Here is a 26,843-nt window from a genome sequence, read left to right on the forward strand (position 1 = left end):
CAGACCATCACACCATTGAGGAGGGCAGCGTATGTCAAGAGATGCTGAAGATTACACAGTTTCTATGGTTTGTCTTCCAGACCATCACACAATTGGAGGGGAGTAGTGTTTGTCAAGAGATGCTGAAGAACGCACAGTTTCTATGGTTCATCTTCCAGACCGTCACACCAGGAGGAGAGAAGCATATGCCAAGAGATGCTGAAGAACACATATTTTGTGTAATTTGTCTTCCAGACCATCACACCATTGAGGAGGGCAGCATATGTCAAGAGATGCTGAAGAACACATATTTTGTGTAATTTGTCTTCCAGACCATCACACCATTGAGGAGGGCAGCATATGTCAAGAGATGCTGAAGAACACATATTTTGTGTAATTTGTCTTCCAGACCATCACACCATTGAGGAGGGCAGCGTATGTCAAGAGATGCTGAAGATTACACAGTTTCTATGTTTTGTCTTCCAGACCATCACACAATTGGAGGGGAGTAGTGTTTGTCAAGAGATGCTGAAGAACGCACAGTTTCTATGGTTCATCTTCCAGACCGTCACACCAGGAGGAGAGAAGCATATGCCAAGAGATGCTTAAGAACACATATTTTGTGTAATTTGTCTTCCAGACCATCACACCATTGAGGAGGGCAGCGTATGTCAAGAGATGCTGAAGATTACACAGTTTCTATGGTTTGTCTTCCAGACCATCACACAATTGGAGGGGAGTAGTGTTTGTCAAGAGATGCTGAAGAACGCACAGTTTCTATGGTTCATCTTCCAGACCGTCACACCAGGAGGAGAGAAGCATATGTCAAGAGATGCTGAAGAACACATATTTTGTGTAATTTGTCTTCCAGACCATCACACCATTGAGGAGGGCAGCATATGTCAAGAGATGCTGAAGAACACATATTTTGTGTAATTTGTCTTCCAGACCATCACACCATTGAGGAGGGCAGCGTATGTCAAGAGATGCTGAAGATTACACAGTTTCTATGGTTTGTCTTCCAGACCATCACACAATTGGAGGGGAGTAGTGTTTGTCAAGAGATGCTGAAGAACGCACAGTTTCTATGGTTCATCTTCCAGACCGTCACACCAGGAGGAGAGAAGCATATGTCAAGAGATGCTGAAGAACACATATTTTGTGTAATTTGTCTTCCAGACCATCACACCATTGAGGAGGGCAGCATATGTCAAGAGATGCTAAAGAACACATATTTTGTGTAATTTGTCTTCCAGACCATCACACCATTGAGGAGGGCAGCGTATGTCAAGAGATGCTGAAGATTACACAGTTTCTATGGTTTGTCTTCCAGACCATCACACAATTGGAGGGGAGTAGTGTTTGTCAAGAGATGCTGAAGAACGCACAGTTTCTATGGTTCATCTTCCAGACCGTCACACCAGGAGGAGAGAAGCATATGTCAAGAGATGCTGAAGAACACATATTTTGTGTAATTTGTCTTCCAGACCATCACACCATTGAGGAGGGCAGCCTATGTCAAGAGATGCTGAAGATTACACAGTTTCTATGGTTTGTCTTCCAGACCATCACACAATTGGAGGGGAGTAGTGTTTGTCAAGAGATGCTGAAGAACGCACAGTTTCTATGGTTCATCTTCCAGACCGTCACACCAGGAGGAGAGAAGCATATGCCAAGAGATGCTGAAGAACACATATTTTGTGTAATTTGTCTTCCAGACCATCACACCATTGAGGAGGGCAGCATATGTCAAGAGATGCTGAAGAACACATATTTTGTGTAATTTGTCTTCCAGACCATCACACCATTGAGGAGGGCAGCGTATGTCAAGAGATGCTGAAGATTACACAGTTTCTATGTTTTGTCTTCCAGACCATCACACAATTGGAGGGGAGTAGTGTTTGTCAAGAGATGCTGAAGAACGCACAGTTTCTATGGTTCATCTTCCAGACCGTCACACCAGGAGGAGAGAAGCATATGTCAAGAGATGCTGAAGAACACATATTTTGTGTCATTTGTCTTCCAGACCATCACACCATTGAGGAGGGCAGCATATGTCAAGAGATGCTGAAGAACACATATTTTGTGTAATTTGTCTTCCAGACCATCACACCATTGAGGAGGGCAGCGTATGTCAAGAGATGCTGAAGATTACACAGTTTCTATGGTTTGTCTTCCAGACCATCACGCAATTGGAGGGGAGTAGTGTTTGTCAAGAGATGCTGAAGAACGCACAGTTTCTATGGTTCATCTTCCAGACCGTCACACCAGGAGGAGAGAAGCATATGTCAAGAGATGCTGAAGAACACATATTTTGTGTAATTTGTCTTCCAGACCATCACACCATTGAGGAGGGCAGCATATGTCAAGAGATGCTGAAGAACACATATTTTGTGTAATTTATCTTCCAGACCATCACACCATTGAGGAGGGCAGCGTATGTCAAGAGATGCTGAAGATTACACAGTTTCTATGGTTTGTCTTCCAGACCATCACACAATTGGAGGGGAGTAGTGTTTGTCACGAGATGCTGAAGAACGCACAGTTTCTATGGTTCATCTTCCAGACCGTCACACCAGGAGGAGAGAAGCATATGTCAAGAGATGCTGAAGAACACATATTTTGTGTAATTTGTCTTCCAGACCATCACACCATTGAGGAGGGCAGCATATGTCAAGAGATGCTGAAGAACACATATTTTGTGTAATTTGTCTTCCAGACCATCACACCATTGAGGAGGGCAGCGTATGTCAAGAGATGCTGAAGATTACACAGTTTCTATGGTTTGTCTTCCAGACCATCACACCATTGAGGAGGGCAGCATATGTCAAGAGATGCTGTAGAACACATATTTTGTGTAATTTGTCTTCCAGACCATCACACCATTGAGGAGGGCAGCGTATGTCATGAGATCCTGAAGATTACACAGTTTCTATGGTTTGTCTTCTAGACCCTCACACCATTGCAGGGGAGCAGCGTTTGTCAAGAGATGCTGAAGAACACACAATTTCTATGATTCATCTTCCAGACCGTCACACCATGAGGAGAAGAGTATGTCAAGAGATGCTGAAAAACACACAATTTCTATGGTTTGTCTTCCAGACCCTCACACCATTGCAGGGGAGCAGCGTTCGTCAAGAGATGCTGAAGAACACACAGTTTGTATGGTTTGTATTCCAGACCTTCACAACATTTAGGGGAGCAGCATATTGACGTGAGTTTCCATACATTTTCTGCACACCTGAGAGATATAATGATGAGAACAGCATCATAAAGACAGGTACAGTATTCCCAGGATGACAAAGGAGCAGTGTGTGACTGTTTCATCGAAAGTGATCTATGAATGTAAGCTAGGCCACCACCTGGGCGTTCTGGGTGGTCCAGTTTAATGAGGTTTTGCCCAAGAATTTGGAACTATATTCCTACTGCAAACAGATGCAACCCATCCACATTCACCTTCAAGAAAGAAGTTAAACTCTTTCTATCCAATAAGCTCTGCACATACTGAGGACTCGCCTCATCTCCCCTAGATCATTTCCTCCTTCCTATTTATCCGCTAGCTCTTACCTCGTCTTAATATGTTCTAGACCTTGGATTTATGCTTCATTTTGTACTCCTATTACCTATATGCCATTAGTCCGTCGGTATATATCTGCAGACTTCTGTTGTATCCCCTTTTCTTAGCACACTGTTTGTAAAGCGCTCTGTCACCCGAAAGGGTCTTGTTCGCACTATATAGAACCCTAATTAAATAAACCCTTCAGTAGGGTGTGTGGCCAGTGATGAGTGACACTGTTGATGTGTCTGAGTCCAGTAATGTGGACACTGAACGAAACCCTTCAGAAGGGTGTGTGGCCAGTGATGTGTGACATTGTTGATGTGTTTGAGTCCAGTAATGTGGAAACTGAACGAAACCCTGTAGAAGGGTGTGTGGCCAGTGATGTGTGACACTGTTAATGTGTCTGAGTTCAGTAATGGGGACACTGAACTAAACCCTGTAGAAGGGTGTGTTGCCAGTGATGTGTGACACTGTTGATGTGTCTCAGTCCAGTAATGTGGACACTGAACGAAACCCTTCAGAAGGGTGTGTGGCCAGTGATGTGTGACACTGTTGAAATGTCTGAGTCCATTAATGTGGACACTGAACGAAACCCTTCAGAAGGGTGTGTGGCCAGTGATGTGTGACACTGTTGATGTGTCTGAGTCCAGTAATGTGGACACTGAACGAAACCCTTCAGGAGGGTGTGTGGCCAGTGATGTGTGACACTGTTGAAGTGTCTGAGTCCAGTAATGTGGACACTGAACGAAACCCTTCAGAACGGTGTGTGGCCAGTGATGTGTGACATTGTTGATGTGTCTGAGTCCAGTAATGTGGACACTGAACGAAACCCTTCAGAAGGGTGTGTGGCCAGTGATGTGTGACACTGTTGATGTGTCTGAGTTCAGTAATGTGCAGCACTCCAATGTAGTGACTGAGGCCAAAAGTGTGAAGAATGAGCGAGACCCTTCAGAAGTGTGTATGCCCAATGATGTGTCAGACTCCTTTGAAGTGTGATAGGCCAGAGATGTATGGCACTCCAATGGAGTGTCTGTGGCCAGTAATGTGGAGAACGAGAGAGACCTTGCAGATGTGTGTGAGGGCAGTGATGTGCAGCACATCAATGAAGTGTTTGAGGACACTAAAGTGGAGAATGAGCAAGACTTTGCAGAAGTGTCTGAGGCCAGTGATGTGGAGCACTCCAATGAAGTGTCTGAGGCCAGTAATGCAGAGAATGAGCGAGACGTTGCAGTAGTGAATGAGGCCAGTAATGAGCAGCACTCAAAGTGCCTGAGGCCACTAATGTGGAGAACGAGTGAGACCTTGCAGAAGTGTACGAAGCAGTGATGTGCAGCACTCCAATGAAATGTCTGAGGCCACTAATGTGGAGAATGAGAGGGACCTTGCAGAAGTGTCTGAGGCTAGTGATGTGCACCACTCCAATGAAATGTCTGAGGCCAGTAATGTTGAGAACAAGCAGGACCTTGCAGAAGAGTGTGAGGCCAGTGATGTGCAGACCAAGGGAGACCTTGTAGAAGTGTCTGAGGCCAGAGATGTGTCAGACTCCTTTGATGTGTCTGACGCCAGTAATGTGCAGCACTCTAACGAAGTGTCTGAGGCTAGTAATGTGGAGAATGAGTGAAACCCTTCTGAAGGGTTTGGGGCCAGTAATGTGCAGCACTCCAATGAAATGTCTGGGCAATTAATGTAGAGAACAAGAGAGACCTTGCAGAAGTGTGTGAGGGCAGTGATGTGCAGCACATCAATGAAGTGTTTGAGGACACTAAAGTGGAGAATGAGCAAGACTTTGCAGAAGTGTCTGAGGCCAGTGATGTGGAGCACTCCAATGAAGTGTCTGAGTCCAGTAATGCAGAGAATGAGCGAGACGTTGCTGAAGTGAATGAGGCCAGTGATGAGCAGCACTCAAAGTTCCAGAGGCCACTAATGTGGAGAACGAGTGAGACCTTGCAGAAGTGTACGAAGCAGTGATGTGCAGCACTCCAATGAAATGTCTGAGGCCACTAATGTGGAGAATGAGAGAGACCTTGCAGAAGTGTCTGAGGCCAGTGATGTGCAGCACTCCAATGAAATGTCTGAGGCCAGTAATGTTGAGAACAAGCGAGACCTTGCAGAAGAGTGTGAGGCCAGTGATGTGCAGACCAAGGGAGACCTTGTAGAAGTGTCTGAGGCCAGAGATGTGTCAGACTCCTTTGATGAGTCTGACGCCAGTAATGTGCAGCACTCCAACGGAGTGTCTGAGGCTAGTAATGTGGAGAATGAGTGAAACCCTTCTGAAGGGTTTGGGGCCAGTAATGTGCAGCACTCCAATAAAGTGTCTGAACCAGTTATGTGGAGAATGAGTGAGAAGTTGCAGAAGTGTCTGAGGCCAGTGATGAGCAGCAGCACTCAAAGTGCCTGAGGCCACTAATGTGGAGAACGAGTGAGACCTTGCAGAAGTGTACGAAGCAGTGATGTGCAGCACTCCACTGAAATGTCTGAGGCCACTAATGTGAAGAACGCGAGAGACCGTTGCAAAAGTGTCTGAGGCCAGTGATGTGCAGCACTCCAATGAAATGTCTGAGACCAGTAATGTTGAGAACAAGCGAGACCTTGCAGAAGTGTCTGAGGCCAGAGATGTGTCAGACTCCTTTGATGTGTCTGACGCCAGTAATGTGCAGCACTCCAACGAAGTGTCTGAGGCTAGTAATGTAGAGACTGAGTGAAACCCTTCAGAAGTGTCTGTGGCCAGTGATGTGCAGCACTCCAATGAAGTGTCTGAGGCTAGTAATGTGGAGAACGAACAAGACCTTGCAGAAATGTCTGAGGCCAGTGATGTGCAGCACTCCAATGAAGTGTCTGAGGCCAGTAATGTGAAGAATGAGTGAGACCTTGCAGAAGTGTCTGGGGCCAGTGATGGGCAGCACTCCAATGAAGTCTCTTAGGCCAGTAATGTGGAGAGCAAGCAAGACCTTGCAGAAGTGTCTGAGGCCAGTGATGTGCAGCACTCCAATGAAGTGTCTGAGGCCAGTAATGTGAAGAATGAGTGAGACCTTGCAGAAGTGTCTGAGGCCAGTGATGTGCAGCACTCCAATGAAGTCTCTTAGGCCAGTAATGTGGAGAGCAAGCAAGACCTTGCAGAAGTGTCTGAGGCCAGTGATGTACAGCACTCCAATGAAGTGTCTGAGCCAGTAATATAGACAATGAGTAAGACCTTGCAGAAGTGTCTGAGGCCAGTAATGTTGAGAACGAACGAGACCTTACAGAAGTGTCTGAGGTCAGTGATGTACAGCACTCCAATGAAGTGTCTGAGGCCAGTAATGTGGAGAACGAACGAGACCTTGCAGATGTGTGTGAGGCAAATGATATGCAGAACTCCAATGACGTATCTGAGGCCACTAATGTGAAGAACGAGCGAGATCTTGCAGAAGTATCTGAGGCTAGTGATGTGGAGGACAAACGAGACCTTGCAGAAGTGTCTGGGGCCAGTGATGTTCAGAACTTCAATGAAGTGTCTAAGGTCAGTAATGTGGAGAACGAAAGAGACCTTGCAGAAGTGTCTGAGGCCAGTGATGTACAGCACTCCAATGAAGTGTCTGAGGCCAGTAATGTGGAGAACGAACTAGACCTTGCAGATATGTGTGAGGCCAATGATGTGCAGAAATCCAATGACGTGTCTGAGGGCACTAATGTGAAGAACGAGCGAGACCTTGCAGAAGTGTCTGAGGCCTATGATGTGGAGGACGAACGAGACCTTGCAGAAGTGTCTGAGGCCAGTGATGTCCAGCACTCAAATGAAGTGTATGAGGCCAGTAATGTGGAGAACGAACAAGACCTTGCAGAAGTGTCTCAGGCCAGTGATGTACAGCACTCCAATGAAGTGTCTGAGGCCAGTAATGTGGAGAACGAACGAGACCTTGCAGATGTGTGTGAGGCCAATGATGTGCAGCACTCCAATGACGTATCTGAGGCCACTAATGTGAATAACGAGCGAGGCCTTGAAGAAGTGTCTGAGGCCAGTGACGTGCAGCACTCCAATGAAGTCTCTGAGGCCAGTAATGTGGAGAACAAGCAAGACCTTGCAGAAGTGTGTGAGGCCAGTGATGTGTCCGACTCCTTTGAAGTTTCTGAGGCCAGTGATGTGCAACACTCCAATGCAGTGTCTGAGGCCACTAATGTGACGAACGAGCGAGACCTTGCAGAAGTGTCTGAGGCCAGTGATGCGCAGCACTCCAATGAAATGTCTGTGTACAGAAGTGTGAAGAATGAGCGAGACCCTTCAGAAGTGTGCATGTCAGAATCCCTTGAAGTGTCTGAGGCAAGTCATGAGAATGAGTGAGAACCTTTAGAAGAGTGCATGCCAGCACTGTGGAGAACGAGTGAGGCCCTTTGGCAGCATGCAAGGCCAGCAATATCTGGAGGTCTGGCGCCTCCTGTCAGCAGGGAGGGGCACTACGAGTGCTCGTACCACAATGAAGAGGAGCTCGTCTGTCAGCTTCTGGCGGTTGGCGTCAATGCGCTGCAGCAGTGAGTTGCCCTCATGGATGTGGTCCATCTGCTCTTTCACGGTCTGCAGCATCTGCTCATGAACGTTCAGCGTCTCCTCCATTCGTGCGGTCTCCTCCACGGCCTCGTCCAGCGCCTCCATCACCTGCGCCACCTGCTGCTCTGATGAGATGATGCACTGCAGGTTAGCCTGTGACAGTGGAGAACAAAGGGGTGACAGTATGTATGAAGAGAGAGACTTCAAGAATAATACACACTGATACATGGATACCTCCTCCTGGAAGGAAACTGGGTCAAGTAAGGTAGTGCCTTGGGTGGATTTCAGTACTGGATTAGCAGAAAGTGTTGCATGCTGGAGAGTGCGGTTTGTCAGAACTCTGTATTGGTTTCAGTACTGGATTAGCAGAGTGTTGCATGTCACGAAATCTTGTATGCCAGAGCTCTGTGTTGGTTTCAGTTACTGGATTAGCTGAGAGTGTTGCATGCCGGAGAGTGCTGTATGCTAGAGATCTGTGTTGGTTTCACTGGATTAGCAGAGAGTGTTGCATGTCACGAAGTGCTGCATGCCAGAGCTCTGTGTTGGTTTCAGTTACTGGATTAGCTGAGAGTGTTGCATGCCGGAGAGTGCTGTATGCTAGAGATCTGTGTTGGTTTCAGTACTGGATTAGCAGAGAATGTTGCATGTCACGAAGTGCTGCATGCCAAAGCTCTGTGTTGAGTTCAGTACTGGATTAGCAGAGAGTATTGCATGTCAGACAGTGCTGCATGCCAAAGCTCTGCGTTGGTTTCAGTACTGGATTAGCAGAGAGTGTTGCATGTCAGACAGTGCTGCATGCCAAAGCTCTGCTTTGGTTTCAGTACTGGATTAGCAGAGAGTATTGCATGTCAGACAGTGCTGCATGCCAAAGCTCTGCTTTGGTTTCAGTACTGGATTAGCAGAGAGTATTGCATGTCAGACAGTGCTGCATGCCAAAACTCTGTGTTGGTTTCAGTTACTGGATTAGCAGAGAGTATTGCATGTCAGACAGTGCTGCATGCCAAAGCTCTGCGTTGGTTTCAGTACTGGATTAGCAGAGAGTGTTGCATGTCAGACAGTGCTGCATGCCAAAGCTCTGCGTTGGTTTCAGTACTGGATTAGCAGAGAGTATTGCATGTCAGACAGTGCTGCATGCCAAAGCTCTATGTTGGTTTCAGTACTGGATTAGCAGAGAGTGTTGCATGTCAGACAGTGCTGCATGCAAAAGCTCTGTGTTGGTTTCCGTTACTGGATTAGCAGAGAGAATTGCATGTCAGACAGTGCTGCATGCCAAAGCTCTGCGTTGGTTTCAGTACTGGATTAGCAGAGAGTGTTGCATGTCAGACAGTGCTGGATGTCATAGCTCTGTGTTGGTTTCAGTTACTGGATTAGCTGAGAGTGTTGCATGCCGGAGAGTGCTGTATGCCAGGGCTCTGTGTTGAGTTCAGTACTGGATTAGCTGAGAGTGTTGTATGTCAGAGAGTTCTGTATGCCAGAGCTCTGTGTTGGTTTCAGTCCGAAATTAGCAGAGTGTGCTGCATGCCAGAGCTCTGTGTTAGTTTCATTTACTGGATCAGAGTTTTGTATGTCAGAAAGTGTTGTATGTAAAAGAATGTTGTATTCCAGAGCCTTGTGTTAGTTTCAGTACTGGATTAGCAGAAAGTGTCGTATGTTACCGCTATGTGTTGGCTTCAGTACGGGATTAGCAGAGAGTGTTGCATGTCAGAGAGTGCTGCATGCCAGAGCTCAGTGTTAGTTTCAATACTGGAATAGCACAGAATATTGCATGCCAGCAAGTGTTGTATGTCCGAGATCTGTGTTGGTTTCAGTACTGGAATTGCAGAGAATGTTGCATGTCAGACTGTGCTGCTTGCTGGAGCTCTGTGTTGGTTTCGGAACTAGATTAGCAGAGAGTGTTGAATGCTGAAGAGTGTTGTATGTCAGAGCTCTGTGTTAGTTTCAGTACGGAATTAGCAGAGTGTTGCATGCCGGAGAGTGTTGTATGTCGGAGAATGTTGCATGCAGGAGAGTGTTGTATGTCAGAGAATTTTGCATGCTGGAGAGTGCTGTAGATCAGATCTTTGTTTTAGTTTCAGTACTGAATTAGCAGAGTGTGTTGCATGCCGGAGAGTGTTGTATGTCAGAGAATGTTGCATGCTGGAGAGTGCTGTAGATCAGATCTTTGTGTTAGTTTCAGTACTGGATTAGCAGAGTGTGTTGCATGCAGGAGAGTGTTGTATGTCAGAGAGTGTTACATGCCAGAGAGTGTTGTATGCCAGAGCTCTGTGTTAGTTTCAGTACTGAATTAGCAGAAAGTGTTGCATGCCGAAGAGTGCTGTATGTCAGAGCTCTGTGTTAGTTTCAGTACTGGATTAGCAGAGAGTGTTGCATGTCAGAAAGTGCTGTATGCCAGAGAGACATTACATGGACATTACATAAATTACAGACTGTGCAGAATGCAGCTGCCCGAATTCTGCACAAAGTTCCTTGACACCATTCTGCCCATCAAAGCCTCAAGGCTCTTCATTGGCTCCCCACAGGGCCCTCTGGGAAAAGGGCCACTGATCTCTCGATCTTTGCTCTCCCCATATCCCCTGGGATGTACTTTGCTTTCCTCTAGTGGCTTTCTGGCCAAGATCCCTCTGATTAAAAGATCAAGATGGGGAGGTTGATCATTCCGCTACAATGTTGCTAAGCTGTGGATCACCATTCCCATCTCCCTGAGATCGACCACAAACCAACTCTGCTTCATTAAGTCACTTAAAACATGGCTGTTCCAGAACTCCCTCCTTTGATTCCATGGAGAGTTGCATTTGCACTAGCAGCGCAGTGATGCCTAAGGGTAACCATGCGCTATATAAGTGCCAATAGAATAGAACAGTGTTGTATGTCCGAGCTCTGTGTTAGTTTCAGTACATGATTAGAGTAGAATGTTGCATGCAGGAGAGTGTTGTATGTCAGAGAATGCTGCATGCTGGAGAGTGCTGTAGGTCAGATCTTTGTGTTAGTTTCAGTACTGGATTAGCAGAGTGTGTTGCATGCAGGAGAGTGTTGTATGTCAGAGAATGTTGCATGCAGGAGAGTGTTGTATGTCAGAGAATGCTGCATGCTGGAGAGTGCTGTAGGTCAGATCTTTGTGTTAGTTTCAGTACTGGATTAGCAGAGTGTGTTGCATGCAGGAGAGTGTTGTATGTCAGAGAGTGTTACATGCCAGAGAGTGTTGTATGTCAGAGCTCAGTGTTAGTTTCAGTACTGGATCAGCAGAGAATGTTGAATGCCGGAAAGTGCTGCATGTAAGATCTTTGTTTTAGTTTCAGTACTGGATTAGCAGAGTGTGCTGCATGCAGGAGAGTGTTGTATGTCAGAGAGTGTTACATGCCTGAGAGTGCTGCATGTGATAGCTCTATGTTAGTTTCAGTACTGGATTAGCAGAGTATTGCATGCTGGAGAGTGTCGTATGTCAGAGCTCTCTGTCGATTTCAGTACTGGATGAGGAGAGAGTGTTGCATGTCACAGCTCTGTGTTGGAATAGGCCGGAAATGCTTCTATTCCAGTGTTGGCATTCAAACAAATTGCAGACTGCTTTGCAGAAAATTCAAGGATTTAATCTGGCATAACAACGAACTCTTGGGGTGCTCTAGGTACAGATAGCCTACTAAATCCACTCTCTGCTAGTTACACTTGCCATCAATTTTTTAATTGGCAGTGGGTGAGTTTAGTCTCAGAAACAGTAAATGAATTTTGTACAGCACCCAGCTATGCCAAGGAAGGACCAGAGAAAATCTTTGTCTTTCGGACTTGAAGCCTTTACAGTTGTAGGAAAGTGGAATCTGACTGCATGGTTACCCCCACTTTTTGCCTGGTGTTTTGCTGGTTTTCGACTTAGTTTGACTGGGATGCTGCTAATCAGGACCCCAGTCTATCTGCTTTCTCCCTAAATTGGTTGTTCACGTACTTTAGGTACACCACAGATTGGATTCTGGGGTACCCTTGTAAGTCCCTAGTATATGGTATACTATGTACCTAAGGCATAGGTACCCCAGAGGCCTCTCAGGGGCTGCAGCATGTATTATGCCACCCCTGGGAGACCATTCGAAATGTAAGGTGGTGCATGCACCCCTTACTTAGATATAGGTTCACTATATCTATCCATATCACTGCACATATAAACCTATATCATATATAGATATGATATAGGTTATATCCTAAAGGCAGGGTGCTGGGTGCTGGGTTTTATGTGAGAGGGTGTCCATGCATAAGCAGAGCTCCTCTGCAGCCTTCAGAACCTATATTCTGGGGTTGTTTGTGATGCAGCCAACCATATACACTTAAGTGCATTATAACTTCACGGCAAATGCTAACTATCCATATCACTGCTCTGGTGCGAAACTGGACAAAGGACATGGATGTAGCCACCCCTCTGTCCTGATCCTCCCATAGGTGGGTCCCCAGAGTTTGTCCCACCCCTTCCTTGAGTATAAAGTAGGAACACCCGGCTACAGGACTTTAGATTTACCTGGACGAAACTCTGCTACAGAAACCAAGCACTTCAACTATCTACACTACGTTGGATGACCGAAGAATCTCCCTTGGAGTAAAGGAGTTACTCCTCTGCAAGGCAGGCATCTGAAACGCATCTGACCGGTTTGCATCTATGCAGCTCCTGAAGGACTCCGAAGACTTTGCAACACAGGAGGTGGGTTCCCAAGCTTCCCCAAGGTCGACTAGTGCTCTCAGCAAACCTGAGACTCGCAGTCCTCGTGGGGACCGTGCAACCCGTACCCCTGGACACCGTGCACATTTGCAGCAGCATATGCTTTTTGGCGATCCCTGAGGCTGTGCTTTGAGCTACTTGTAGTCCAGACCCCAAGCAGTGATTCCAGGGAAGATTACCGGTCTACACTCCACGAGTGTTCCATGGGCTGGTATTTTGTGATTCCTCTCGAGGTCCCTTGGCGATCCCTAGTCCGTCGACCTGTGTGTCCCTGAGAAGTGAACTGTAACTTTCAGTGGGCTTTCCTGGTTGCTCCAGACGTGCCCTGACTGTCCATTGCTTGGGGAGTCCCCAGGAACTTGCTGGTCCTCACCGAAGCATCTTTTCTCTGACTGCGTGGGTTGCAGTTGCCAAGGCGTGTTGGTCTCCAATCCAGACACTGACCCCCCAGCACTCAACATCCTTTGTGGGACAGCTCCCCTGCAGATTTTGGTCATCGTCGACGTCTCCTGGTCCCCGTGGCTGCAGAGTCAAGCTTCACCTCATCTCACCTGAAACACCCGACATCGGTGGGCATTCGTCTACCGAGCCCCTAGTCACCCTGAAGCGACCCAGACTCTGTCCCCTCTGCTTTCAGATTCTTCTCAGCTCCGATCCAGGCTTGGATCATACCGGACACTTCCCATCTTCCTGGCAGCAGCGCTTCTTCGCAACACACCATTGAAATGAAAGAGCGTTTCTGACACCACTTGATCCCTATGCACCCGGCTCTCCTGGGATAGGTAACACGGGTACCTCAGTACTCTCAAGGCTGCTGGCCTTAGAAGCTTCTATGTTTCATAGGGTTTGCGTAAAGTCCTCTCCTAAGTGTCCTTAATCTTTAAAGTTCCAACCGCGACTTTCTAATAGGATTGAACGGAGCTCGGGGCTGTGTTCTCACACTGCACATGTCCCCCGTGGGTCCCCTGTGTCACTACCTTGGGTGGTTCCTTGAGGTCCAAGCAATTCGATGTGCTCCAGGAATTGTGTCTAGTCAAGTAATGGTTGTTATACCACTTTCTTAATATATGGTTTGGTCTCCCCCTGGAGCCCACTGTGTATTGTGCTATCTACTGTCGTTCTAGTGCTTTAATATTGTGTATCTTGTGCTCTAATCTCATAAAGAGGTTAGTAGAGAGTGTTTAGTAATAAATGCATATATTTTATATATATCTTGTGTGGTTCTCCTTTCATTTGGTCATTCAGGAGGTTATAATCTGGCAAACCAAGCTGTTTTACATTCCTTCGAGACTTAGCCTACAGGCTGCTCTCCATAGCTACCACTGGGATAGCTTTCAATAAAGGTTGTCTTTAACCTAATCATCAATAAGGGTCGTTTGGACTGGTGCAGGGTGGCCAGTATAACTAGTGGACAGCATATACCAGGCCAACTTCTCACAACAGTCACCTCAATTAACCTCATCTTTGGTTTAATCCCTTCACTTGATAGACTGTTGTAAATACTGAACTTCATTGAAAATGTGCACTTTTCCATTCCCCCAGCAATACTTTCATCCCCTAGCATGCCTAAGGCTTCCTCAAATGACTATCATGTTCCTCCTTGTCGATCCCCACACGCATGCCTTGTGCTCAGTTCCCCAAAGCCGTCTAGTAACATATTGAATATTTGGTAGCGCTGATGCCAAGTCAAACGGGAGCTCTTTGGCATTATGAAAGATGTCAAATGCCTGGACTCCGGATGCAGTATGACCTCATGATAATCAAACAAATCCAGAGACGAGAAACTCAGGGCATTCTTCGCCATTGACATATCGTTGATGTTTAGGGGGTGATGGTGGTTCACCCATATGCATTTATTTAAGCCGACACTCTTAATCTTCTCATTCGGCCTGCGCGCTAAGACTATGGGACCCAACCACTCCATTGGATCGATAAGCTCTATGAACGTATTATCACACAATCTGTGCAGCTCCCCTCAATAAATTTTGTAAGGCTAACGGAACATTTCTAACCTTGTGGACCCTGGGCTTAGTGCCCACTTTGAATATCATCTGGTTGTTTAATTTTTTTAAACACCTCAATTTTGCTAAATACAGTGGCAAATTCTCCTGTTCAGCTAGGGGGGTAAGGGTGAGTTTCAGATGTCCCAACGATCACGCTGGCACATAATGTTAAAATACATTATACAACAAGCAGGGTGCATGAGAGAGACTTAAGGGGCATGGAGTGCACCGCCTGCTGCCCCTGCGCTGCCTGCTGTCCCTGCGCTGTCTGCTGTCCCTGCGCCGTGTGTCCCTGCGGCGCCTGTTGCCCCTGCACTGCCACCTGCCCCTGCACCGGCTGCTGCCCCTGCAATGCCTGCTGCCCCTGCACTGCCTGCTGTCCTGCTGCCTGCTGTCCCTGTGCTGCCTGGTTTCACTGCGCTGCCTGTTGCCCCTGCGCCGCCTGCTGCCCCTGCGCCGCCTGCTGTCCCTGTGCTGCCAGCTGTCCCTGCCCTGCCAGCTGTCCCTGAGCTGCCAGCTGTCCCTGCCCTGCCACCTGTCACTGCATTGCCTGCTGTCCCTGTGCCGTCTGCTGTCTCTGCGCTGCCTGCAGTCCCTTCACTGCCTGCTGTCCCTGCGCTGGCTGCTGCCCCTGCGCCCCCTGTTGCCGCTGTGCCGCCTGCTGCCCCTGCGCCGCCTGCTGCCCCTGCGCTGCCTGCTGTCCCTGCGCTGCCAGCTGTCGCTGCGCTGCCGGCTGTCCCTGAGCTGCCTGCTGTCCCTGCGCTGCCTGCTGTCCCTGCGCTGCCAGCTGTCTTGCGCCGCCTGCTGTCCTTGCATCACCTGTTGCCCCTGCACTGCCACCTACCCCTGCGCCACCTGCTGCCCCTGCACTGCCTGCTGCCCCTGCACTGCCTGCTACCCCTGCACTGCCTGCTGTCCTGCTGACTGCTGTCCCTGTGCTGCCTGCTTTCGCTGCACTGCCTGTTGCCCCTGCGCCGCCTGCTGTCCCTGCGCCACCTGCGCTGCCTGCTGCCCCTGCGCCCCCTGTTGCCGCTGTGCCGCCTGCTGCCCCTGTGCCGCCTGCTGCCCCTGCGCTGCCTGCTGTACCTGCGCTGCCAGCTGTCGCTGCACTTCCGGCTGTTCCTGCGCTGCCTGCTGTCCCTGCGCTGCCTGCTGTCCCTGAGCTGCCAGCTGTCTTGTGCCACCTGCTGTCCCTGCGGCGCCTGTTGCCCCTGCACTGCCACCTACCCCTGCGCCGCCTGCTGCTCCTGCACTGCCTGCTACCCCTGCACTGCCTGCTGTCCTGCTGACTGCTGCCCTGTGCTGCCTGCTTTCGCTTCACTGCCTGTTGCCCCTGCGCCGCCTGCTGCCCCTTCGCCACCTGCTGCCCCTGCCCTGCCTACTGTCTCTGCGCTGCCAGCTGTCCGCACTGCCAGCTGTCCCTGGGCTGCCTGCTGTCCCTGCGCTGACAGCTGTCCCTGCGCCGCCTGATGTCCCTGCGCTGTCTGCTGTGCCTGCGCTGCCATCTGATTTGCTTCCCCTGCTGTCTCTGTGCCACCTGCTCTCCCTGTGCCGCCTGCTGTCCCTGCGCCGCCTGCTGTCCCTGCATTGCTGGCTGTCCCTGCGTTGCCAGCTGTCCCTGCGCTGCCTGCTGTCCTTGCATAGCCAGCTGTCCCTGCGCTGCCACATTCCCTGCGCTGCCAGCTGTACCTGCCCTGCCTGCTGTCCCTGCACCGCCGGCTTTTCCTGCTCTGCCTGCTGTCCCTGTGCCGCCTGCTACCCCTGCGCCGACTGCCTGCTGTCCCTGCGCTCCGTGCTGTCTCTGCACCGCCAGCTGTCCCTGTGCCGCCTGCTGTCCCTGTGCTGCCTGTTGCCCCTGCGCTGCCTGCTGTCCCTGCGCCATCTGTCTCTGCGCTGCCTGCAGTCCCTGCACTGCCTGCTGTCCCTGCGCTGCCTGCTGCCCCTGCGCCGCCTGTTGCTGCTGTGCGCTGCCTGCTGCCCCTACGCCGCCTGCTGCCCCTGCGCCGCCTGCTGCCCCTGCACTGCCTGCTGTCCCTGCGCTGCCAGCTGTCGCTGCGCTGCCTGCTGTCCCTGCACTGCCAGCTGTCCCTGTGCTGCCAGCTGTCTTGCGCCGCCTGCTGTCCCTGCGGCGCCTGTTGCCCGTGCACTACCACCTACCCCTGCGCCGCCTGCTGCCCCTGCACGGCCTGCTACCCCTGCTGTCCCTGTGCTGCCTGCTTTCCCTGCACTGCCTGTTGCCCCTGTGCTGCCTGCTGCCCCTGTGCCGCCTGCTGCCCCTGCGCTGCCCGCAGTCCCTGTGCTGCCAGATGTCCCTGCGCTGCCGGCTGTCCCTGCGCTGCCTGCTGTCCCTGCGCTGCCAGCTGTCCCTGCGCCACCTGATGTCTCTGTGCTGCCTGCTGTCCCTGCGCTGCCTGTAGCCCCTGCACCACCTGTTGCCCCTGTACCACCTGCTGCCCCTGCGCCGCCTTTCTCCTTGTTCCGCGAGCTGTTCCTGCGCTGCCAGCTGATTTGCGTTCCCTGCTGTCGCTGCGCTGCCTGCTGCCACTGCGCCGCCTGCTGCCCCTGCGCTGCCAGCTGTCCCTGCGCCGCTAGCTGTCCCTGCACCGCCAGCTGTCCCTGCGCCGCCAGCTGTCCCTGCACCGCCTGCTGTCCCTGCGCTCCGTGTTGTCTCTGCGCCGCCAGCTGTCCCTGCGCTGCCTGCTGTCCCTGTGCTGCCTGCTGTCCCTGCTCTGCCAGCTGTCACTGCGCTGCCAGCTGTCTTGCGCTGCCTGCTCTCCCTGCACCACCTACTGTGTCTGCACCATCTGCTGTGTCTGCACCATCTGGTTTCCCTGCGCCGCCTGCTGTCCCTGCACCGCCTGCTGTCCCTGCGCCGTCTCCTATCCCTTTGCCGTCTGTTGTCCCTGCGCTGCTTGCTGTCCCTGCGCTGCTTGCTGTCCCTTGATTGCCAGCTGTCCCTGCACTGCCTGCTGTCCCTGCATTGCCAGGTGTCCCTGTGCTGCCTGCTGTCCCTGCGCTGCCTGCTGTCCGTGCCCCTGCACTGCCTGCTGTTCCAGCTCTGCCAGCTGTCTTGCACTGCCTGCTGTCCCTGCGCTGCCTGCTGTCCTTGCACTGTCTGCTGTCCCTGCGCCGCCTGCTGAGCCTGCGCCGCCTGCTGTCTCTGCGCCGCTAGCTGTCCCTGCGCTGCCAGCTGTCCCTGCGCTGCCAGCTGTCCCTGAGCTGCCAGCTGTCTTGCGGCACCTGCTGTTCCTGTGTTGCCCGCGATCCCTGCACCATCTGCTGTCTCTGCACTGCCTGCTGTCCCTGCGCTACCTGCTAACCCTGTTCCGCCTGCTGTCCCTGCTCTGCCTGCTGTCCCTGCTCTGCCTGCTGTGCCTGCACTGCCTGCTGTCCATGCCGCTGCACTGCCTGCTGTTCCTGCGCTGCCAGCAGTCTTGCGCCACCTGCTGTCCCTGCGCTGCCTGCTGTCCCTGAACCATCTGCTGTCTCTGTGCTGCCTGCTGTCCCTGCGCCGCCTGCTGACCCTGTGCTGCCTGCTGTCGCTGCGCTGCCAGCTGTCCCTGCACTGCCAGCTGTCCCTGCGCTGCCAGCTGTCCCTGCACCGCCTGATGTCTCTGCGCTGCCTGCTGTCCCTGCACCACCTGTTGCCCCTGTGCCGCCTGCTGCCCCTGCGCTGCCTTCTGCCTCTGCACCGCCTTTCTCCCTGCGCTGCCAGCTGATTTGCGTCCCCTGCTGTCACTGCGCCGCCTGCTGTCCCTGCGCCGCCAGCTGTCCCTGCGCCGCTAGCTGTCCCTGCGACGCCAGCTGTCCCTGCGCCACCAGCTGTCCCTGCGCCACCAGCTGTCCCTGCACCGCCTGCTGTCCCTGCGCTCCGTGTTGTCTCTGTGCCGCCAGCTGTCCCTGCACCGCCTGCTGTCCCTGTGCCGCCTGCTATCCCTGCTCTGCCAGCTGTCCCTGCGCCGCCTGCTGTCCTTGCACCGCCTGCTGTCCCTGCGCCGTCTGCTGTCCCTGTGCCGTCTGCTGTCCCTGCGCTGCTTGCTGTCCCTGTGCTGCTTGCTGTCCCTGGATTGCCAGCTGTCCCTGCACTGCCTGCTGTCCCTGCATTGCCAGCCGTCCCTGTGCGGCCTGCTGCCCCTGCGCTGCCTGCTGTCTGTGCCCCTGCACTGCCTGCTGTTCCAGCTCTGCCAGCTGTCCCTGCGCTGCTAGCTGTCTTGCACTGCCTGCTGTCCCTGCGCTGCCTGCTGTCCCTGCAAAGTCTGCTGTCCCTGCGCCGCCTGCTGAGCCCGCGCCGCCTGCAGTCCCTGCGTCGCCTGCAGTCCCTGCGCTGCCTTCTGTCCCTGCGCTGCCTTCTGTTCCTGTGCTGCCTGCTGTCCGTGCCCCTGCACTGCCTGCTGTTGCTGCGCTGCCAGCTGTCCCTGAGCTGCCAGCTGTCTTGCGCCGCCTGCTGTCCCTGTGTTGCCTGCTGTCCCTGCACCATCTGCTGTCTTTGGGCTGCCTGCTGTCCTTGCGCTGCCTGCTGACCCTGTGCCGCCTGCTGTCTCTGCTCTGAATGCTGTCCCTGCGCTGCCTGCTGTCCCTGCGCTGCCTGCTGTCCGTGCCCCTGCACTGCCTGCTGTTCCTGCACTGTCTGCTGTCCCTGCGCCGCCTGCTGAGCCTGCACCGCCTGCTGTCCCTGCGCCGCCTGCAGTCCCTGCACTGTCTTCTGTCTCTGAGCTGCCTTCTGTCCCTGCGCTGCCAGCTGTCCCTGAGCTGCAAGCTGTCTTGCGCCACCTACTGTCCGTGTTGCCTGCTGTCCCTGCACCATCTGCTGTCTCTGCGCTGCCTGCTGTCCCTGCGCTGCCTGCTGAACCTGTGCCACCTGCTGTCCCTGCTCTGCCTGCTGTCCCTGCGCTGCCTGCTGTCCGTGCCCCTGCACTGCCTGCTGTTCCTGCGCTGCCAGCTGTCCTGCGCCGCCTGCTGTCCCTGAAACATCTGCTGTCTCTGTGCTGCCTGCTGTCCCTGCGCCAACTGCTGTCCCTGCGCTGCTTGCTGTCCCTGCGCTGCCTGCTATCCCTGCGCTGCTTGCTATCCCTGCATTGCCAGCTGTTCTTGCGCTGCCTGCTGTCCCTGCATTGCAAGCAGTCCGTGTGCTGCCTGCTGTCACTGTGCTGCCGGCTGTCCCTGCGCTGCCTGCTGTCCCTGTGCCGTCTGCTGTCTCTGCACCCCCTGCTGTCCCTGCATTGCAAGCAGTCCATGTGCTGCCTGCTGTCCCTGTGCTGCCTGCTGTCCCTGCGCCACCTGCTGCCCCTGCTCCGCCTACTGCCCCTGCGCCGCCTGCTGCCTCTGCGCCGCCAGCTGTCCCTGCGCCGCCAGCTGTCCCTGCGCTGCCTGCTGTCCCTGCGCTGCCAGCTGTCCATGCGCTGCCAGCTGTCCCTGCGCTGCCAGCTGTCCTGCGCCGCCGCTGTCCCTGCGCCGCCTGGTGTCCATGTGCTGTCAGCTGTCCCTGTGCTGCTTGCTGTCCCTGCGCTGCTTGCTGTCCCTGCATTGCCAGCTATTCCTGCATTGCCAGCTGTCCCTGCACTGCCTGCTGTCCCTGCGCTGCCTGCTGTCACTGTGCTCCCTGCTGTCCCTGCACTGCCTGCTGTCCCTGTGCCGTCTGCTGTCTCTGCGCTGCCTGCTGTCCCTGCGCTGCCTGCTGTCCCTGTGGTGCATGCTGTCCCTGCCCCTGTGTAGTGTTCTGGATGTCGTGGTCGCGCTGCACACATGCGCCACGCAGAGGGCAGGCCGGAACAGAAGACAAGGAGACAAGGGATTGTCGTTGCTGAGTTCCCACGTATTCGTGCCTCTGGAGTCACATCCACGCTGGCTCGCCTTTATTAACTACTCCCGACCATACCATGGCATTACAAGGTCTCAGAGGCATGCAGGAACTTTACCGCGGACTAGAGCCAACAATGGAACCATCGGGGTTTCGCTTATTCCGTCATAAGGCTTATGTCACATTCCTCCCCAAACAGTATCTAAACTACACCACTTCGGCAAATGTCTATACAGTGGAAATACATAATAACAGAACAGTCTTACATGATATGGTCCTTCAGTCCGCAGACAATACTGAGAGTTTCCCCGGCCTCCAGACACACTGAGAGGAGGGATCATCATGAAGCTCTCTGGGTAATGCACACTGGTCAGAGGTACTTCAGGGTCGGCACTTTCAGCTGCCGGAAGTGTCCACTTCAGACTCTTCCCACTCATCACGATCAGGAGATGCTTCTCGACCAGGCGCAGGCCTTCTCGCCTCGAGAGGTGTCTCCCAGGCAGGATGAAAAGTCTTGAAGAAGGACACATTCCGTGTGACCGTTTTCACACCCCGCTGAGCAGTGACTCGGGTACCATTTAAATAGGTGACAGTCCATGGAGCCTTTTCATACAGCAAACCAAACTTGCTGTGAGAAGCTCGATTTTGCAGAAGAACTAGGGCACCCACTTTTAAGCCAGGCTATCGTGATCTCTGTTGCTGACTGGCATGATCATTTCGACACTGTGTCATGCTTGAATTTGCGGTTCCTTTAGTGACTCCGGACGCCACATCGGATGATGGGGAGTAGAGTCAGCAACCATACTCCCCATGGAAAGGTGCCCTGGAGCCACTCCAGTCGTGGAGTGTGGCGTTTGTCGGTAAACCCGGAGGAATGAGAAGATGGCTAGCTCCAAGGAATGTTTGCCGTCATGAGCAATGCAGATAACTTTGTTTAGGATGTGCATGAACCTATCTGCTTCGCCATTCGCTTGATGCCACCTTGGGGTTATCCTTTTGTGGGTAATGCGAGAGACGACAGGTAGTTGGCTATTTCATGTCCCTGAAACGGAGGGCCATTGTCAGTCCATATCTCTTGGATGAGCCCATGAGTGGCCATCACTTTCTCCAACTTTGGGATGACCTCACTCGCACTCAGCAACTGTAGTATTTCCACCTCAGGAGATTTTGAATGGTCGTCAATCAACACAAATGTGTGTCTCCCATTCAGTGAGTATTGGAGCTGGTGGACCACTTTCACCTGTGGCCTGACACCATTGGCAGGATCTCACCGCCTCCTCCACTTTCTAGTCCATCAGAAGAAACCACACTTTAGTCCTTAGGCGGGTTTTTGTTTTCACCATTCCCTGGTGACCAACAGTTGTACCCCTGCAGCTGCAGCATCCACTTTTCTATGTGTGGGGGCGGTTTTGAGGCCGTTCCAGCAAATAGTGAGAGAAGTGGTTTGTGGTCGGTTGCCACGATGAAGGGTTGCCAATATACGTACAAGTGGAAATGGTGACATACCCAGTGGATGGCTATGGCTTCTTTTTCTATTTGGGAATATCGCTGCTCTATGTCTGTCAGCGACCGACTAGAGAAAGCCACCGGGGCCAAGTTTTCTTCTACACGACTCCACTGCAGTAAGACAGCTTCAAGTCCCTTTGGCCCAGCTTCAACCGCAACCATAGTCAACTTTCGAGGGTCAAAGAAGGCCATGGTCGTGTTGGCGGACAGGGCATCCTTGACCGCTTGAAAGGTCGTGTCATGCTCGTGACCCCATGTCCAGGGGACAGAGCCTTTAGTAAGTTCCCGGAGAGGCTGGGTGAGGGTGGTCAGATCTTGGATAAATCGGCCACAGTAGTTGACCATGCCGAGGAAGCTTCGTACTTCGGTGACACTACTGGGGGCAGGGTCCATTTTTATGTCACGCACTTTGTCCGGGTCTGGAGTTACACCTGAGGCCGAGAATACGTAGCCAAAGAATTGGAGCTGCTGTTTGAGGAATATGTACTTGTCTCGATGGAGGGTGAGACCAGATTCTTGGATCCTCTGAAGCACTTGCGTCAGCCTGGCATTGTGTTCGGCAACTGTTTTGGCGTAAATGAGAATGTCATCACAGACATTCACCACCCCTGGAAGGTCCATCTGCAACTCAAGGATCACATTCTTAAATACTTCTGCCGTACTCAACACTCCAAAACTCAGGCGGGTGTACCTCCTCAGGTCAACTAGGGTGGAAAAAGTTGTGATGTAGCGTGACTCTTTGTCCAGCACCAACTGATGGTATCCCGATCGAAGGTCAAGCTCTGAGAACCAGCACGCTCCACTCAATTCCCCTGTCCAGCACCAACTGATGGTATCCCGATCGAAGGTCAAGCTCTGAGAACCAGCACGCTCCACTCAATTCCCCAATCAGATCGTCATTCGGTTGCTTGGGCTTTCGAGTGACAACGATGGGTGATACCCAGGGGGTGGGTCCCGTTACCTTCTCAATGATCCCAGCAGATTCCAGTATGGATAGTTCCTTTTCAACTAATGACCTCAGGTGAAAAGCTACGTGCCTGTGGCGTAATGCTACTGGCTGAACCGTGTTTTCCATGTGTAGGTGTACTTCTTTCCCTCATAATCTCCCAATCCCGTTGAAGACGGCTGGAACTTTGGCTAGGATATGTTGTACAGTCTCTTGGTGGATCCCAAAAGTGAATGTCACAACTCCGATATCTTTGGCAGCACGGCATTCTAGTAGCATGCCCGGTCCATTCTCTGCCATGTAGACCAGTGACCTTAAGGAGTTAGAGCCATGTGAGATCGTCGCCTTGAATTTTCCACGCATCAGCAGGGGTTGGTCTCATCCATACGCGAAGACTTTGATAGCCGTGGTACCCAGCACTGGAGTCGGCTTCATCGCATTGTAGAGTTCTGCCGACATGATAATGATGGTGGCCCTCGTGTCTATACAGCTGTGATATCCTGCTCTTCAACTCGCACCTGACATTACGGAAGCCGGTGGGACATCTGGGCTTGCAGTGCCTATCATGTATGCGGTATGGACCATATGCTCTTCTCCATCATCATCGTCCATATCACTGTTCCAACTTCGAGCTTCCGGGATGAGATTGACTGCTGGCCGGGATCTTCTGTTTTTTCACGAGCAGCACACTCGTTTGAAATGGTTAATTTTCCCACACCCAGCACACCTTTTCCGTCGTACTGGACAGTTCATCGCACTGTGTGGGCTTCCACCACAGTACCCGCAGTTCGTGGGTTTACCCGATTCATTTTGGCTTGATGTGGCTGCTGGGCGTGCCACTACTGCATTGACGGGTTCTACCTTTACGGGTGGATGCAGGGTCGCTTCCATGTGGGCTGCTCTTGCCCTCAACAGTTTCTTGGTCCTCCCTAAGGTTAGAATGTCGGCTAGGGGCTTTCCCGATTCCTCCAGTATTCTCTCCCTGAATTTTGCGGAGGCACAGCCCTGTATAATTTGACCCCTAATTTCTTCCACCTCATCATTGAACCCACAGGTGCTTGCTAAGTCCTTTAGCCGAGCGTAAAATGTGTCAATGGACTCATCCTCTTGTTGGCGCGCCTGACGGAATAAAAAGCGTTCATAATCATGGTTCGCCATGGGCTCAAAGTGCACCGACAGGGCTCCAATTAGTGTGAGGTGAGTTTTAGGAGCTGGCTCATGTAACGACTTGGCGATCCTGTTGATGTCTTTCCCCCCTAGGTGCAGAAGCATGGCTCTATTTTGATCATTGTGCACCCCTGTGGCTTCGGAGAACAGGAGCAGCCTCTCCATCCATTCCTTCCATTTGGGCGCCTGAGCAGAAGGTGGACCCTCCACTAGGAAAGGTTCAATAGGGGGAATTAAGGAATTCGTACTGTCTGTTCTTGAGAGGGAGATAGAGTCCCCTCACACCCTCCGCGGCACGTGGGACAAACTAGGTGCTATTCTTCCTTCCTGCTGGTGATTCCCTCAAGCTACCCTCCACTGAACTGCAGGCAGTCAGGGTCTGGCTCCTGTTTAATGTAGAAGTCACTCAGACCAGTATCTCTGGGCCCTGTGCCACATGTGTTGGCTTACCTTGTTGCTGGCAGTCCGAAACTGGATCCAGCCCAGTGCCTCACTTCACCCCAATCAGCGTGCCTGGGGCCTTTTGCTACGTGTTGTCGAGCCTCCACATGGGACTGAGGAGCAGGCTCTCAGAATCAGCTATCGCTGGAGGCAGTGCATCGAAGAAGCAGCCCTAAACAGGCACATGCCGGTGAGCCGATGCGTTCCTCTTTATAAAATCCGATGCGCTCATGCGCGCGCACGTTCCATGGCACGAGCACCGCGTGGGTTTTGTCGGCACTGCGGCCGCCACGGAGCAGACGTGGGATGCAACCGCACCAAGTGTCTTCCTCTTTCGGGGTGCATCTTCGAGGGGTGTATGCGAGAGTAACCAAGTAGAAGGAACACACACACTATATTAGCATTGATACACATTGACATAGTTTAAATAACATTTGAGCAATGGAAGTACTTATCTTCAGATATGTTTATAACAACCCAGAAAATGTGTATTCTTTTAGTTCTTGTGGGATAGAATTACCCACTCCTTTTGTGATCTTTAAATACCAGTTCACAGGTTTTCCTGTCAGCATATTACACCACATGCCTTTGTTATGTGACTGTTCTTCGTTTTTAGAACTCTCCTTTTCCTCTTTTAAAAGTTTGTAAATTGTCTCTTGAACTTCCAGCAGATTGCATGGGGTTCTTATGTTGAAATTATTCACAAGTCTTCAAGTTTTTATTTTGTAGAATTGTAGCCTGGCGAGTTTTTGAAAAGACACAAAGAATAGTGCGCTAACCTTGTTTTCTCTTCTTGTGCTTTGCCCTACTTTTCGTAGCAGGTTATGCTGTCACAATGCTGGGATGACCAACGGGCCAGCTCCAAAACAGCTGCAGCCACGGAGAAGATTGCCAGCTATTGTTCAATGTAAGGTCTTTTCTGAAATGCAGGGATCGGAGAAGTCTGATGACACGCTCAGGGATGTCTGAGGGAGCACAGATGTCACGGGGCCAAGCAAGGAAGTTTGGATCGGGGAGAAGAGGGTTTGATGATCCAGGAGAGTGGGAGGGGGAAGAAGGTTTCTCTTTACAGGAAATAAAGCCAAGCGCTCAGTTAGACTGCGTATTTATAGGTGGGAAGTTCTTTCTAGAAGGGCATGTGCTTATTTATTGTTCAATGGTTCTGGAAAGTCTCTGACTGCAAGCACATGGATAATTACCAACAAGTCAATCACTCTGGAAAGTACCTGACTGAACAGTTCTGGAATTGGTGGCAGTGAATCACTCTGGATAGTACCTAACTGGAAAGTCCCTGAGTGGTGGCAGTGAATCACTCTGGAAAGTACCTGACTGGAAAGTCCCTGACTGCCGGCACATGGATAATTATCAAGCAATTGGAACATTACTGCAGGCACATGGATAATTATCAAGCAATTGGAACATTGCAAACACGAAGATAATCTAAAGGTTTGATATAGGCAATAGTGATACCACACTTGGCAAAAATACTTAACCTAAGGTGTGTGAGACTGAGGATTAGCTACATGTTTTATAAAGAGATGGGTTGTTGAACCTATGGTACATGTTTGGGTGCAGGAATTAGTGATTTAACAGTTTCCCCTGCAAGCGGTGGCCAACAGGGCGAGGTTTATGGGGGTTTCTTGCATGGAAGAGTTGTGTCAATCGAGGGGCATAGACATTCCCAGTAGGTTCCCATTATCGATCATCTGGGCTGTAGCCCTTCCAACCCATTGAATAGAACAACAATTTATTCTCTTTGAATCTATGATCCTCTGTACTTCGAATTCTAGGCAACCATCTATTTTTATTGGGTGTGGAGGTAGTAAGGTTCGGGTTAGGACATACTTGATGACAAAGCATGTCATCTGGTAACTGCAACTTGATAGAGGCAGGGTTGATTATTTGTGTAATTGTATAGGGTCCTAAATATTGTGGTTGCAATTTGTGTCCCTGAATTTGTAGATCGTTAGTGGACAACCATACTTGATCAACCACTTTGTAATCTGGTTGTTGTATGCAGTGTTTGTTTGCATGCCTTGGCATACTTATTTTTGTTTGTTGAATTTGTATGTTTACAGCTTGTTGGGTTTAAGTTAATTGATTAAAAAATGTCTGTAATGAAGGAACTCATTTTTTTTAATTTTAGGCCAGTTTTCTGGAAACATACGTGGATTGATGCCAGTCATGCAGTAAAAAGGAGACACCTTAGTAGCTGAGTGTTCCGCATTATTTT

The 26,843-nt window shown here is 51.4% G+C and overlaps 1 protein-coding gene across 1 annotated transcript in view; it reads right to left on the bottom strand.

The window, feature by feature from the left end:
- The window catches only part of LOC146788818 (exocyst complex component 1-like), a 1,992,459-nt gene that overhangs the window by 1,081,132 nt on the left and 884,484 nt on the right, over positions 1 to 26,843 (bottom strand). The window contains exon 6 of the mRNA XM_085630399.1: positions 7,983 to 8,210. Within this exon, the coding sequence (XP_085486525.1) occupies positions 7,983 to 8,210 (228 nt within the window). The remainder of the gene's footprint in view (positions 1 to 7,982; positions 8,211 to 26,843) is intronic.

Source organism: Triturus cristatus, chromosome 10 (genome assembly GCF_964204655.1).
Source record: "Triturus cristatus chromosome 10, aTriCri1.1, whole genome shotgun sequence".
Classification (NCBI taxonomy): domain Eukaryota; kingdom Metazoa; phylum Chordata; class Amphibia; order Caudata; family Salamandridae; genus Triturus; species Triturus cristatus.